The following is a 15,327-nucleotide window of genomic DNA, read 5'->3' as shown; positions in this document are numbered from 1 at the left end:
ACAAAGGAGATTTCATCATTCTCTGAGAAACAAGGCAGATTTGCCTATCTTACCAAGGAAATCAGCCACTCTTCTGGACAACTGGCAGGAGGATAAGTTGAACAGACAGCTCTGAGGATGTTACTGAATAACCTCCCCATCGTATTTACACATTGCCTATTGTCATAGGACACTAACATATTCAAGATCAGCAGCCAGCCTGTGGTTTGAGAAAACTCCAAATTCTCCAAAACAGTGACCATCATCCTAGTTTTGTGTGAGGTTCTCTTCAAAGGTATCACAGTTCTAACTACAGTAAATGGTCACCAATCTATTCATGAAATTAGTATCCTATTACAGCTCCTGACAGTGAATCAGTCTATGATGTTACACTATTACCAACCCAGCCATGATGGAATAAACCCCAAAGGGTGATTTTCTAAGTGCAATACAGGGGGCCAGTACTGGGTCATGGGCAGCTGAGCATGGGAATAACAAAAGGCACAATTCTCTAGGAGGACTGGAACTGTGGTTGGCACGGAGTGCTGTAACTGAGAAATGAGGCAGGTCTCCGGAAACTTCTGTTGCCATCTTCCACCAGCGGGGGAAGACTTTTTTTGTTCCATTTGATATTCCCTCAGTGATCCCTCAGTCTTAACTAATGTTTTAATCACTGTGTTTATGCTTTGTATGTATTTTAACTTTGTTTTTTAATTTTTAATGAAGTATGTGTTTTAATGGGTTGATTTTAATGGTTTTAAAATGTGATTTTATCATATATGTTTTAAATTGTTAGCCACCTTGGTGGCCCTTGTAAGGGCAGAAATGTGGGATACAAATTTTGCAAATAAATAAATTAGTTAAAAAAAACAAAACACCAGACCAATTTCAACAAAGAATCAATTGCAGGAAAGAAATTGGACCAAAGGATCTGGAACCAGGATATGAGTGAACTAGCAGGTGGATAAGGATGGTCCAGCAGACTGGTAAAGGTAAAGGTCCCCTGTGCAAGCACCGGGTCATTCCTGACCCATGGGGTGACATCACATCCCGACGTTTACTAAGCAGACTTTATTTTCATGGGGTGGTTTTCCAGTGCCTTCCCCAGTCATCTTCCCTTTACACCCAGTAAGCTGGGTACTCGTTTTACCGACCTCAGAAGGATGGAAGGCTGAGTCAACCTTGAGCCGGCTACCTGAAACCGACTTCCGTTGGGATTGAACTCAGGTTGTGAGCAGAGCTTGCACTGCAGTACTGCAGCTTACCACTCTGCGCCATGGGGCTCTTCCAGCAGACTGGTAGAAAGTCTAAATGTGCACAGTGATAGACAACCCTAGATAGAGACTTAATGAGTGCAAGAGAAAATACTAGACACTGACTGTTACCCAGCCCAGACTCAGAAATGGGAGCATTTATAGCTAGGGCCAGACCAGCACAGCTAATGGACTGCCTGGAGAGATATAACATTCCGGGAGAATAGTGAGTCGTCTTCTTCTACTCTGCAGGTTCAAGTGGTTAACTACAAAGGTAGAATAGTGCACGGATCAGGTTCATGTCCTCCCTGATCCTAACAGGGAAATCAGCTAACAACTTTACATATTATTCAGATGCTGTCCTATTCACTACCACCACAAGCAAGGCTACCGGCTGAGGGATGGATTCAAGGAAGGATTCAAGGATTGGAAGCTTTTGTTTTAAGAATTGAGTGCCATCTTCCAGAACAATATCTTTTTTCGTTTTTAGATTGTCTCATCATAGGGTTTTCGAAGTAAGAGATTATCAGAAGTGGTTTACCATTGCCTTCTCCTACCCAGTACTAACCATGGTTAGTTCAAGTGGCACTGCTGTTGTCCATGAAACGTCCTCCACCAGTGTCACCTTCCACTACTGCTGCTGCTCAGCAGGGTCAGACTTAGGTGTTATCAAGTAACCAACCACTTTCAACAGCTGAGATGGATGACTGTCTGCTAATGCAATAGTGGCAGAGAAGAAAGTCTTCTTCGCTGCCATCACCACCACCTCATAGGCTGTAAATGGACTTTATGACATATTGTCTGAATCATCCCAAGTCTTCTGCCAATGTTGCTTTATCTGTCTTCCAGTCTGCTTCATGTTGCCCAGCTCCTTAGTAAACCAAGGAGCTGGGGCCCTCGCAGAGCTTGGAAGAGGACACTAAGGAGCAATTCTGTTTATGGCCCCAGTCAACCCATCATTCCATGCAGCTACAAAGGATTCCACAGAGTCACCAGGGATGCTCTCAAAATCATCCCTACAAGTTTGACAAATATGTTTCTCCAAAAAGCTATTAGACGAACAACGTTTCAACTTCCACTTTCTACAGGCTAAAGAATTTTTCATAGAAACTGAATGCTGGTCTGCAGAACGGAAAAGCATTTGACCGTGCCATATGAGGAGTCGAGCTCATTCTGCTTTCACTGAACGTAATGATATCATCATGTCAAAGAAACAGGACTCTCCTGGTGGACACTAAGAATTACCCAAACATAGTAGTTCCCATTATAAGAGGAATATGCATAGCAAAGAAACAGAGAGCATGCATTCCTTGATTTGGAGCCTAGAAGTATATACTTCTCCCCCTCTGGCATTTAACTGAACACTGTGCTGAATTTCATATCAGGTCAGTACAGCAGCTTGTTGTGCACTTTGGTTAGCACAGAGCAAAAGTTCAAGCGTGGGAAGCATTGCTGGAAAATACATGAGAAGATTTGAAATAAGTGCTGTGAAAATGTCCATTAACTTGCTTATTTTATCTGTCAAAGCTGTTAGCCATTTTTAGAAGGCTGTAATCTCAGTTGGGCCAGTTCACACAAGACAATTTGCTCTGCATGTCTGACTACCCTCACACACACTTGAGCTGCAACCCCATGACACCAATTTGACAGTAATTCCGTGAGACATATGAATCCTTGCCAGTTGGATCACCTGATCTGTATATGAGCCTTACACAGATGTCTAAATGTAGGGCAATTAATGAGGGTGGGTGGGGGTTGAGACTCCATCCCTAACTTCCATTCGTTGACTGATTCTTCTACATAGGGCCTATGCATTACAAGATGTGTAGGCTCTTTATGCAACATACATGCCTTGCAAAAACATAGGATAACGCCAGTTCAGAGAGGCCTGACACGTGTCCACACAGGCTTTCTGCAGAAGAGCCAATCAACAGATGGAGGGCACGGTCAGTGGGTTTGATGCCACTCCTCCACTCTGAGCACTGACTACTCTCACATCAGTCATCAGCACAGGCTTATTCACAGCAATGCTTGCATGTGGAGTGGTCTCACCTCGGGTTAAAAAGTTCTATATTTTTCAGAGAAAATAAGTAGAAATTATTTTTCAATAGTAACATAAAGGGCCTGTCGTAGAAATGGCATATGTAGCAGATTCCATCACTAAGACTGAATCATGGTTTAAAAACACTCTTTTTTAATATTCATAAACATCAGAATAATTTTGCATGGTTGCAACATGAGTGACTAAATGGCTGCTGGAAAACAGACTGCTTTTCAGGGGCCTGGCAGGATAATATCTTAGAGACTGCGAAACTCCTTTAAGAAAATGAAATCAGCCCCCCGCCACCCGAACTATTTTGTATAAACTCTATGGGCCTATGCAAGTGAAACAGGTAACCATGGAGTATTTCCCTTCCCAATGGCTTTTCAGAGGTTGCGAGGAATGAAAATGAGAAAGGCGACAAGATAGTCTGTTTATGCTACTGGAATTCTACTCATGGGTCTTTTGAACTATGTATGTATGTATTTTTTTTAAAAAAAAACAGCAACCACAAACATTTCCATTTGTCCTGTGGTAGAGTCATGCTCCCCACAATCTAATCCATGGGTTGGGGATATTACACTGTTCTGGTCAGGATTTGGATCAGCTCAGGAGACAAATTCCAGTTGTTTTAATCAAAGGCCCTAATTGCCTAAGGTATATTAAGTTCAAGCTACAGGATAGGTAAGTGGGGGTTAAATCAAAGTCAACTGAGCACTGACCCACAGTAACTAGTAGGGGAGGCAAGGATTGTAAATTGTTGGTAGTTTAACCTTTCATAATCCCTGTGCTCAGACTACTGGCGAAACATGATGCTCTCTCTGATTTATGGGTTACATCAATCACCAGAAAGTCTTAGAACTAATTATAACAAGATTAAAAATAACTGAACTGATATCGATGGTAATAAAAGTCAGAATGTGTTTCCTGTGAAAAGGAAGTTTTAAGGTCTAGCCCTAGTAGAAGACCTGAGTTTTTTGTTTTGAAGAACACACAAATGAACAGTGAAGCTTTTAATGAAAACCAGCAAGCGCAGATGCATGGAAACTATGTCTCAAGGAAGCTTTTCAGCAGTTGCTGCCAAGCTCAGATCTGTAAGGAATGTTGTATGCAAAACTCCTTCATTTTAGTCACATTAATTGCTTCAAGTCCCGGTCTGCAAATCCCAATGCTAGTTGTAAAAGTGATGTAATTGTGTTTTAGGAACTCTGCCATATCATCCAACATTTTTAATATGTGAAGAAGAAGTCAAGACTCGCTCTGTTAATATTTATTCAGTAAACTTTTATCCTGCGCTTCCTCTAAGGTATATCACACCTCCATTTTACTCTTACAACAACCCTGTGAGGTAGATTAGAGAGAGGGGGGACTATGCCAAGGACATCCAGCGAGCTTCCCAGTGAGTAGATTCAAACCCACATCGTTGCCACCCCATCCCCTGCATAATTCGTCGCTTTAACTGCTACCCCACACTGGAACATAGAAAAACTATTCCTATCACAACGTGGTGTTTTTCTCGCTATGGTTTCCTTATGAAATAATGTGTTCTACCTATTTCCCCACATGCCAATTTTAAAATGTTACCAACCCGCCTTCCCCATATCTATCTCACATGTATGATCCATCTTATTGCAGAGCCATCTCCCTAGCTAGGTTTAATGTTATGCCATCTGCGTTACTCGATGGAAGATTTAGCAAAATCCCCCAGTCAGACAGACTTTGTCCCTGTGGCAGTAAGTGTGTTGAAACAGTTGTCCATGTTTTAATTTATTGTAGTTTCTATTCAGAAATTCGTAATGAACTACTAAGCCCTTTGCAGACTGAATGCCTCCGATTCCTGTAATGCTTCCTTTCTATTGAATAATTGTTTGCCCTGTGTTCTGGAGAAGGTAGCATAATTTTTAAAGATTGCTATAGAACGCCGCAAATTATTTAAATAGACGGATGTGTTAGCTCACAACACTATCTTATGCAAGTGTCTTTTAACCATTATGTAAGGTTATATCTCAGATGTTACCTACCTCCTCGTTTCCTGCAGTAATTCTGTAAGGAGCAGTTTGGGCTGACTACCAGGTCTTTAGTACTCAGTCCTTTCTCAAACAATTAGTCATTTAGTTAGAAGTTTTTACAGGACGTTCCCATGCCTATCACTCCTTCCAGCAGAAAGCAGGCCTCTTCACTGCTTACATTTTCATTCCCATAACCATTATACCTATGCACACGTATACAATAATCACATTTGTTTCATACGTTGTGCAGCGACAAACCTGCTGCAGCACCACGAACATACTCAACAGTACCCTCCATAAACAAGTGTTTCTGTGACATTTTTGTGTTTTCAAATGCTTTTTAAAATCACATTCAGACTTTACAGAATAGGTGTACATAGCAATATCCTACGTGTACATAAAAATGAATATATGAGATGTCCTAGGATAACAAAAGGGGATGGATATGTGTGACTACACACAGAGCAGGGTTGCTGAGCAGAGTGCATTTCTTTATTAACCTGCTGGTCTTCACTGCTAGCGTTGAAGTCATAATTCTCAGTTAATCCAGGGATTTACTATAATGGAGCTTTGGTATTGTAGCATTGTCAAAAAAGAAAGATGTTATTTTCATAGACCAACTTTACATTTAGGGGCATTTGGCAGGATATATGAAAAAAAACCCCTCATCAACCTTCAACAAAAGGAATGTTGTGTCTGCCTAGTCTCTGAAGGAATAAACTCTGGTTTTCTCTGAAACGGATTTTGCATAATTCCCTATCACCTCAATGCCAAAAGTAGCATTTACTGTCAAAGCAAAGCATATGGATAACCTCCTAATGACTTTGCAGCAGAAGCCCTGTGCTTGCATTTCCATTGCTTGGATTTCTCATATTCCTGAGAGGGGGGAGCTTTGTAGGAGCCGGCATGGCACTGTGCCGGCATAAGTGCCCATTTAACCTGGGATAACAGGTACTTACGCCATCCCGGGTGGCACACATGCCAGCACCTGGGCACCCTGGAGTTCTGCAGGCCTCTGCTGCTGAGACCTAAATCCCAGAAATGCCAGGCTACACCAGTGTCGGGGGGGGGGGGCGTTCCAAGGGGCAGAGCTGACGGTAGTCAGCTTCCTAACCCCTTTCGTCCTGGGAATGCCCTCTTGAGCTGTGGCAGGGCTGCACCACCCTTTTTGCAGTTTGCAATGGGGCATTTCTCCCCTTTTTTCCTATTTTGTATTTTTACAAAAGCTTTTTTTCCTTTCCACGGCAGTCTGGAAGCCTCTGAATAGGTGGCATGGCTGCGTTGCTCTTGGCCACTACGGATCTATCCCCCTCAGGAATGGGCTGCCTGACATTTTAAAAGACAAATACTTGATCCTAAGTATAGTAACGTCAACTCTGCTTTTATTCTTGAAAGAGATAAACTAAGGGTTCAACGTACAATACAAAATGGAAGACTGGAAGTAGATGAGAATAAATTACTCAGCTTCTACAAAGAATAACAAGAACAGATGTCAGAAAGGTTTTTGAACTGCAGAATCAGAGCTTCATCCATAATCCCACTTCAATGCACAGCATTTTGGTGTGTTCTGTTGACAGCCTCCTGACCCACTCAGCCTTGTCAAGACATATTTGGGAGATGGAGACTGGCTGGGTGGGTAGAAGCAATCACAACTGCCCAAGTGACAAGCCTAAGAATCCTGTTCCTTGGACAACAGCTGTTCTGATGACTGCCTGACCAACCCGAGGAGCCCTGGCAATTGCTGGACAGCAGCTAGCCGAACTGATGCCAGCATGCCTAGAGCTTACCAGAGCAAAGCTTCTGGCGACATTACTGGGGAGGAAGGAGATGTGGGGGCTTATGGATCAGGCCCTTAGATGCCCAGTGTTTTCTACCTATTGAATAGGGCATGATAACGACTATCACCCCAGTGACCCCTGCTCTATGCCCAGAGGAAGGCAAAAAACCACCATGATTCCTAGCCAATCTGGCCTGGAGGAAAATTCCTTCCTGACTCCAAAGTGGCGATCGGCATTATCCTGGGCATGTAAGAAAGGGCCACGAGAGCCGAACACTAACTCATCCCTTCTTGTCCTCCCTCTCATGATTTGCCCAAGTTCACACAATCAGAAGGCTGTCAGATGGCCATCTAGTCTCTGCTTAAAAACCTCCAAAGGAGAGCCCACCACTCTCACATCAGAGTCTTATTTGAGAACAAATGTCATAAATTCATTGCCCTTTTCCATGTGGCTTTTTCCTGCAGTCCCTTAAGTCCTGGAACAGGTTGGGAAAACGAAACAAGAATGGTTCTCAGACAAGGTGGCCATACATTAATCTTCTTTCAAAGGAAGTGCACAGTCAGGAAGTCAAACTTATACACTGTAGTTCAGAGGTCCCCAATATGATGCCCATGGGTGCCGTGGTGCCCACAGACTCCTTTCTTGATGCCTGCTGAGGGTTTTTAGTAAGTGGGCAGTGCCAGGTGGCCCAGGTGGGGCTTTTGCCCTGCAGTGCTGCTGAATGACCATTGGAGATTTGATTGGCTGTGCAGATTTTTAAAAATGTTGCTTTGAGAGCAGCTGCCACCACAGCACAAGGACAGTCACTGTGTGATGGAAGATAAGCTACATCAGCCATTTTGTGGTCAGCTCTGGTTCTTGTGACAGCCAAAGGTGTCCACAAGCTCAAAAAGGCTGGAAACCCCTGCTCTAGTTTCATCAGTATTTTCCAACTTTCCAGTATGGTTCTTATTATGACACCATAGCAATTTTCTCACAAACTTAACCGCATGGGATACAGGATATGACCAGATGGGGGAAAGCATGTTCTAGCCCCAGCCACATAGTGGCAGTATTCATACATATGCCATAACTGCAGTAATGTGTGCAAGCATATGGGTATATATAAGGAGGGTATTTCTTTATTTTGATTTCACCCCACCCACTTTTTTTGTAGAGAACTCTCACAACACAAAAAGAAACCATCTAACTTATATTTTCTGGAAAAATGCAGGCATTAGAAAGTATCCAAGAAATCTGTGGCACTGTTCTTTCTTTCACTACATGAGGGAATATTACCAAAAAAGAAAGAAGGATTAATTTCTCACCTTGTGGAGTCTCCTGTCATTTTATCAATTACTTTTAGATAAATTATTTGAGAAACCAAGTCTGAGATACTTCTATCGTAGAAGAAGTCATACGCACTAATGATTGTATTGCAATTTTAAAGTAAAGGAATACAATGAAAAGTTTCAACGCATTTAGGAAAACTGCTCTGTAAAAGAACGTACATGCTTCTTACCCCCCCTCTCTCACACACACTTTTTCAAAGCGTAATTTCCTTTCAGAGCAGTTGCTGTCACTGAACCCTCCTCAATCTGTTTCTTAAATTTAAAAGTCAGCTTGATGTTTGGACATAATACTCTGTTAAAGGGAATTTCTAGATAAAATACTGTATGATATAGTAGCAGCAACTTTCTTGTAAAGACTTAAAGGGCAATCCCTAAACAGAAATGAAGAAGCTATTTTAAGATGTTTGATATAACCTTTAAGAAGGGTCAGTAATGATCTGGTACTTGCAGAGGGTCATTACTGACCCTTTACCTTTTTAAGAAGGGTGGTCTGACCATGGCACAAGCCAAATAGCCCAATCACTAGACCACCAGTTTCCTGCTTGGTATCTAGCATATGGCTTCTCATGTGTTTGGCACGTAGCCACCTGGATCAAATCAATGGTAGCTATAGCGGCAGTGAATCCTGAGCTAGTCCAGACAGAGGAATCATGGCATGAATGTTGATTTCCCCCAATCCTATCAACATGGGGGTCTCCAACACCAAATCCGAAATCACCTCTGCTATCTGAAGAGTTTCATGGGTGGTACACCAGTACGATGCCTAGTGTTTCCTCGGTTCTCAACACAAGGAACATACAACTGTTACTGGGAATAGGTTGAACGAAGAATCTGCACACTTCTGTTTCGAATTTACATCAGAACCAAGTGCAGGATTACAGGCCTTCAATTGGCATTTTGATGTTATAACAGATTGGATAAGGAGTAACAAATCTATACAAGATAACTATGATGTCTTGAGGGTCCAACTGTCTGGGTATTTTTATTTCTAACTGTTGTATTATTAGGACTTTTAATTTTTTTCTTTTTACTGTTTAACATTATATTTTGCTGACACTGTGTAAGTACTCTAACCTTTCTGGATTGCAGCCGTTGTCATTTTTACTTTAAAATCCACTATGAATGAAAAGACAGAATTACAATGACATGCACAGTTCTAATGTTTACAGGGGAAATCTGCTATGATACAGCTAACAATTGTTTGTGGGTGATTATACCACTCTGTCTCAACAAACAAAGGAAACTCTGTTCATTCATAGCCGAGGGACATCAGCCAGGCAGTTCTGCTGTCACTATTTGGTAACTTTCATTGTCTGAAAGCCAGAAAAAACAGACGCATCCTTTACTTTCTCTCATATTCACTTCCTGATGCAGAGGTGGGCTGAAAGGAGCAACCTCTTGGGATTGCTTTGGGGACACTAAGAACAGTCACTGTAACCACAATGATCTAGTTAAATGTCAGTAATTCTTTTATATTAGATCAGGCTGGCACAAACTGTGAATCAATAAATGGTGCTGCTACTTGGTTGGAGCTATACAAAGAAGGGGCAACTAAGCATCAGGCTGGCAACCATAGGTCTGGCTGGTATGTGGCTTCTTGGTCACAATCTGCACTAGAGTACGCCCAAAGTCTACTGTCAAAGAGGAAAATATTATTTTGATCCGTCTTTAATTCTCTCGAGTCAGACTGCTCTGGAAAAATCAAAGGAATGAACCAGTAAAAAGCAGCTTTTTGTAGCATAGTGATGTCTCTAGTTTCAAACTAGAGACATTTTTTCATGTTCATGGAAAATTGTGGTTTTTGGTTTACTTATCATTTTATGATAACTATTAAAATTTATTAGAAGATATATATTTTGAAGGATAGAGAGTAAAGAAAAAGTTTCTTTGGTAGACTGTCAAAAGAAACAGCTAGCTGAAGATAACCAGAAACCCATATAAAATGTTTCAGTGAAGATAGCTTAGTGGATAGGTAGAGTAGTTTATATATTTATATTTACTTACATACTTCATTTATGCCCCACCTTTCTCTCCAGTGGGGACCCCAAAATGGCTTACATTGTTCTCCACTTCTCCACTTTATCCTAATAACAACTCTGTGAGGTAGGTTAGGCTGAGAGGGTGCGACTGGCCCAAGGTCTCCCAGCAAGCTTCCATGGCAGACTGGGGATTCGAACCTGAGTCTTCCAGATCCTAGTTGGACACTCTAACCATTACACACTGGTTCTTATCTTATGTGAAATAGCTCTTAGTCACTACATTATACCAACTTCATTCTGTGCACAAAATTCATACCAAAGGAAGACACGATTTCCCCATTTGAAGGTTTAGTGGCTTCATGTGCAGTAATACAAATATTGTTACTTTTTAAATGTCTAAGCTGTGAGGGAAGTTTGTCTTGCTGAATTTTTCTTTCTTTCTGCAACCATCATTCATGCTTTGATCAGCTCCACCATTTCATGACTGATTTTCTAGAAAATTGCCTGTGCCTAACAAAAACCCATTACTTTCCTTGACACGGGCTACCATCTTCATCACCTCTAAAAACTGCTTGTCCTCATTTCTTACAATTAGTTGAAAATTTGATTATTCCAACTTACCGAGTGTCCGGAAAGGTCTCTGATTCGGTGGCTGAGAGAAGAAACCAGGTTTCAGGGCATTTGTGATCACAATGTCAAAAAGCTCTGCAAAGTCATTCCTACAACAGTTAAAAAAAAAACAATTGAAAGACATTTTCATGAATTAAACAGATATTTTCCACAGTCTGAAGTACAAATAACATTTATTTATTTTATATTTGAGGGGTAAAGTGCATCTAGAGCTGTGAAACAGTTGTCCTAAGTACTGTGATCCAACTAAGGGTCATATGTCTGTGGTAATTTATCTAACTGGATGGGGAACGGGTAGCATAAATGGCAGTTTGCATGCGAATGCCCATTCCAGTCCATCTGCTGAAATCCTGCCAATCAGCTACTTGTGAATAAGGAATTGGATTTAGTTGTGTGTGTCCCCCGCACTCGCCTCTTTTCTTGCCAAACACCTGATTATATTAGCACATATCCTGCCTTAGGACAGAGCAGTGATTCCCAATGTGGTGCCCATGGGCACTATTGTGCCCACTAACCCCTTTGCTAGTGCCTGCCAAGTGTTTTTAGAAGGTGCGTGACAGCAGGTGAAGCTTTTTCTCAGCAGAGTTTCAGATTAGTCACTGGAGATTGGATTGGCTGTGTAGATTTTTCAAAACGTTGCTTTGGCAGTAGCTGCCACCACAGCACAAGGATCTTCACTGTGTGACTGAAGGTAAGCTGTGGCAGCCATTTTGTGGCTGTGCCCATCATGCTATGTCAGATTTCCCAAGGTGATTCAAAACAGTCGGGGACCCCTGGGCCAGATGAAATTTCCCCAGTCCAAAGAGCCTTTCTCCAAGTCATGTGGCTCTTCCTTCATTCAAGGTGGAGTAAGGCTTTATACTTCACTCAGTGGAGTGGTGCGATACAAGCCACACCTTGCAGATTGTTGGATCGTAGCCAAGGACTGCAACTGAAAGACTAGTTAAATAAGATCTGAAAAACTAGGGCACAGAAGGAAGGAAAGAATCCAGAGGAGGGAACCGGTCTATCAAAAGGGGGCTTCAAAAGGGACAGGGTAAGGTCATTTATGCATGGTCGCTTTAACCTCTTTTATTCCCTGTTTCAGCCAGGATCAATTTTGTCTGCATGCACATTACCTCATTCCTTGTCGGCTCAACCCTGTTTCAACGCAAAACAAACCCGGCTTTTCCCATTCCTCTTCTGGCCCGAATTAAACCGTTTATCCTGGCTCATTCCGGAAGCGAGCGTACAACTTTCTCAGGTTGAGCGCCCCACCCTTTTCCAAACCCCTCTTCAAGGCAGCATGGAGATAGCCAAACAGGGGAAGCACAGAAGGTTGGCTTCTCTCACAGCCAATCACGAAGCAGTGTGTAAAGAGGCAGGGATTCAAGTGCTTCCTGCTTCCTGCTACCTCAGAGCTCTTTCTGAGCAAAAGAAAGGCTTTTCTAAAACAAGGCTTGGATTTCTCCCCCCCCTTCTTTCAGATTGCTCCGTTTTTTTGTTTTTTTGTTCTTAAAATGCTTTTTTATGTGGCAGTTGGGTTTTGGGGGAAGGAAATCTTCTCTCATGAGGTAAGCCAATTACAGAGCACCATTTAAAGGGGTGGGACTTGGTTTGAACGTGGAAGCCTGCTTTTCTGTATTCATGCCGCCATTAGCACACAGTTTCGTCCCTGATCATTCCAGCCGATGCATAGTTCCCCCCAACCCGGTTTACTTTGATCCTGGCTGAAACGGGGAATAAAGGAGGTTAAAGCAACTGTGCATAAATGACCTAAGTCAAAGGGAAGGAACAAAACATGCATGCTTAAGTAGAAAGAGAGTGCTCAACAGAAGGAACCACTGAATACAAACTGTTCAGCATTCCATCTGCAGCCTTTTCCTGCTTCCTTTTAAAGGACCTCTGGGACCGGTGGGGACAGAGAAATGGAGTTGAACTTGTACCTGAATGCATCAGGGTGAGACTGATTCCTATTTTGGTATTGAGGGGAGAACGGTAGGACTGGGCATTAGGCAAGAATGGAAGGACATTTCTGTTTCCAGTGTACTCTTAGCTAAAGGACATATTTAAAAATCCAGGCTGGAAAGAGCTGCTGGTAATAAGCACAGGCTTGGCTTTCTAGCTGAAAGTAACTGGCCAAGCCTGATTCTTCACATTTATCCACAAACCATACAAATATTTTCCTGCCAGAAATCTGCAATGGCTGCTAAAATTCTGAAACAAGTTCATGTGAAACAATATCAGAAAAAAGTAGACAAATGGCTTTTACAGTGGATCCACCATCAGAACTACCTAAATTTCTAACCCTGACTAAAAATAAACAATTGAATCCCTAAAATTAATTCCATCTGTGAACTGCTTGGGTTATTTATATATGGTATAGTTATAGACAGGTAACTCAATCTGAAAAAAAGATTAAATGCTGAAGTGGACAAATTGTTGACAATTAATTCTATTTGAATAATATGAGAGCAAATAGCAGCATTTATATTCTTTGGGCACCTTCCAGGAAAAGCTATACTCACTTAAATCTCACACTGAAATAAATGGCACTTGAAAAAACACTTGATTTCAATGGGACGTACACATGTTTCAGATTCTCTGGACTGCATCCAGTGGTAAATTAGGCAAGCTTTCAGCTCACTGATTTCAATAGAAGAATGTGTAACTATTCATCAGATGGCAAACATTCTATGCATGTTTATTAAAATTCATTTTAAGAATGTAAAACAATGCTTGCTGTATATGAAAGCAGACAAAATTGTTTTATTGTACTGCAGAAAAAGTATACAAAGGAACATTTTTTATATAAAATCTTTTTAATAAAAAGGAACTTGGGCAAGGCTATGTTCCCCACAGCAATATCTCAAGATAAATGTTTATTAGTGACAAGACTGTGAAATATTCTGTAAAAGAGTCTACATCCTAGACTTTCGTTCCAAATGCAATTGTACATATGCTTTAAATAGTAAGATGTGTATGTTGGCTAAGGGAATGTATGTGGAAAGCCATTGCAAAGAGTGCATAAATGTCCTTAATGGTTTATTTGAGGTTAAACTCTGTGTTTCTTCTGCTTTCTGGATATGTTTGTGGCAATTTTCTTAAGAAGCTTGGCAGAACTGCAAGTGTGAAAGGAGCAGGAAGGCATCTGGAAGGTATTTAGGAGGTACCAGTGTTTTGAGTGCAACAATTAAAGAAGCAAGGAGAAAAGGAAACAAGTTCTATGTAAATCAACTGACTGAACTAAAGGCACAGTCAAAGGATGCACTGACCTTCCCTTTCCCCTCATCTTTCCAAAATTTGACTTTTTTAGTTGAATCAATGCACTTTATTAATTAATTTACCTGCAATTTACAGTGAAAAAGAGCAAAGTAGATCAATGTATCAGGTATCACAAAATGAAATTCTTATTCATGAAATACCTAGCCTTGATTTCTGTACATACTTAATAGAAGTAGGGACCCATAAAACTAAATTGCATTTACTGCCATGTAAAGATAGCTCTGACCTGGATGGCCCAGGCTAGCCCAATTTCGTTAGATCTCAGAAGCTAAACAGGGTCACCCCTGGTTAGTATCTCGATGGGAGACCACCAAGGAAACCCAGGGTCACTACGCAGAGGCAGCCAATGGCAAATCACCTCTGAATATCTCTTGCCTTGAAAACCCTACGGGGTCGCCATAAGTCAGTTGCGACTTGATGGTACTTCCCACCACCAAAGATACATTGCCTACAGATGCAGAATGAGCGCCGATACCTCAGCTGGGAAATAAAACGGACCACGCTTATTCAATTATTTATTTACATTGATCAAAGGGGATCTGTGGCTCCCACAGGCCAAACCCCATTCCAGACTCATTTGCAGTGCGGGTGGTTGGTGGGATGCAGAAGATTCAGGCCTTCTCTTGTTTGTGCATCCCTGAATTTATGGGTGAGGCCACCCTGACTCCGAGCCTTGAGCCATCACATACATGTGGCTCAGGCTGCTCCTTGCCAAGCCTTCGTGATGCTTGAGGGAGGTGTGCCTCTTCCTGTCCCCCTAGCCGCAGGGTCTGTGTGCCGAGGATAATGACAGCCCTCACGAGTCTGGAAATTTTGTTTGGGATTTCTAAATGCTGCTGGGGCTTTTTGCATGTGTGCATGCCTTCAATATTTATAGTTATGTAGCAGAAGAAGAAGAGTTGGTTTTTTATATGCTGACTTGCTCTACCACTTAAGGAAGAATCAAATGGGCTTACAATCACCTTCCCCTCCCCACAACAGACACCCTGTCAGGTAGGTGGGGCTGAGAGAGCTGTGACTAGCCCAAGGTTACCCAGCTGGCTTTGTGTGTAGGAGTGGGGAG

General features: G+C 41.9%; 1 protein-coding gene across 1 annotated transcript in view; it reads right to left on the bottom strand.

The window, feature by feature from the left end:
- Positions 1-15,327, bottom strand: part of NT5DC1 (5'-nucleotidase domain containing 1) — a 125,402-nt gene that overhangs the window by 22,138 nt on the left and 87,937 nt on the right. Inside the window, exon 9 of the mRNA XM_056856213.1 lies at positions 10,992-11,089. Within this exon, the coding sequence (XP_056712191.1) occupies positions 10,992-11,089 (98 nt within the window). The remainder of the gene's footprint in view (positions 1-10,991; positions 11,090-15,327) is intronic.

Source organism: Euleptes europaea, chromosome 10, assembly GCF_029931775.1.
Source record: "Euleptes europaea isolate rEulEur1 chromosome 10, rEulEur1.hap1, whole genome shotgun sequence".
NCBI classification, from domain to species: Eukaryota; Metazoa; Chordata; class Lepidosauria; order Squamata; family Sphaerodactylidae; genus Euleptes; species Euleptes europaea.
Note: the sequence above shows the minus strand (reverse complement) of the source record. Positions and strands in the feature narration are given on the sequence as shown.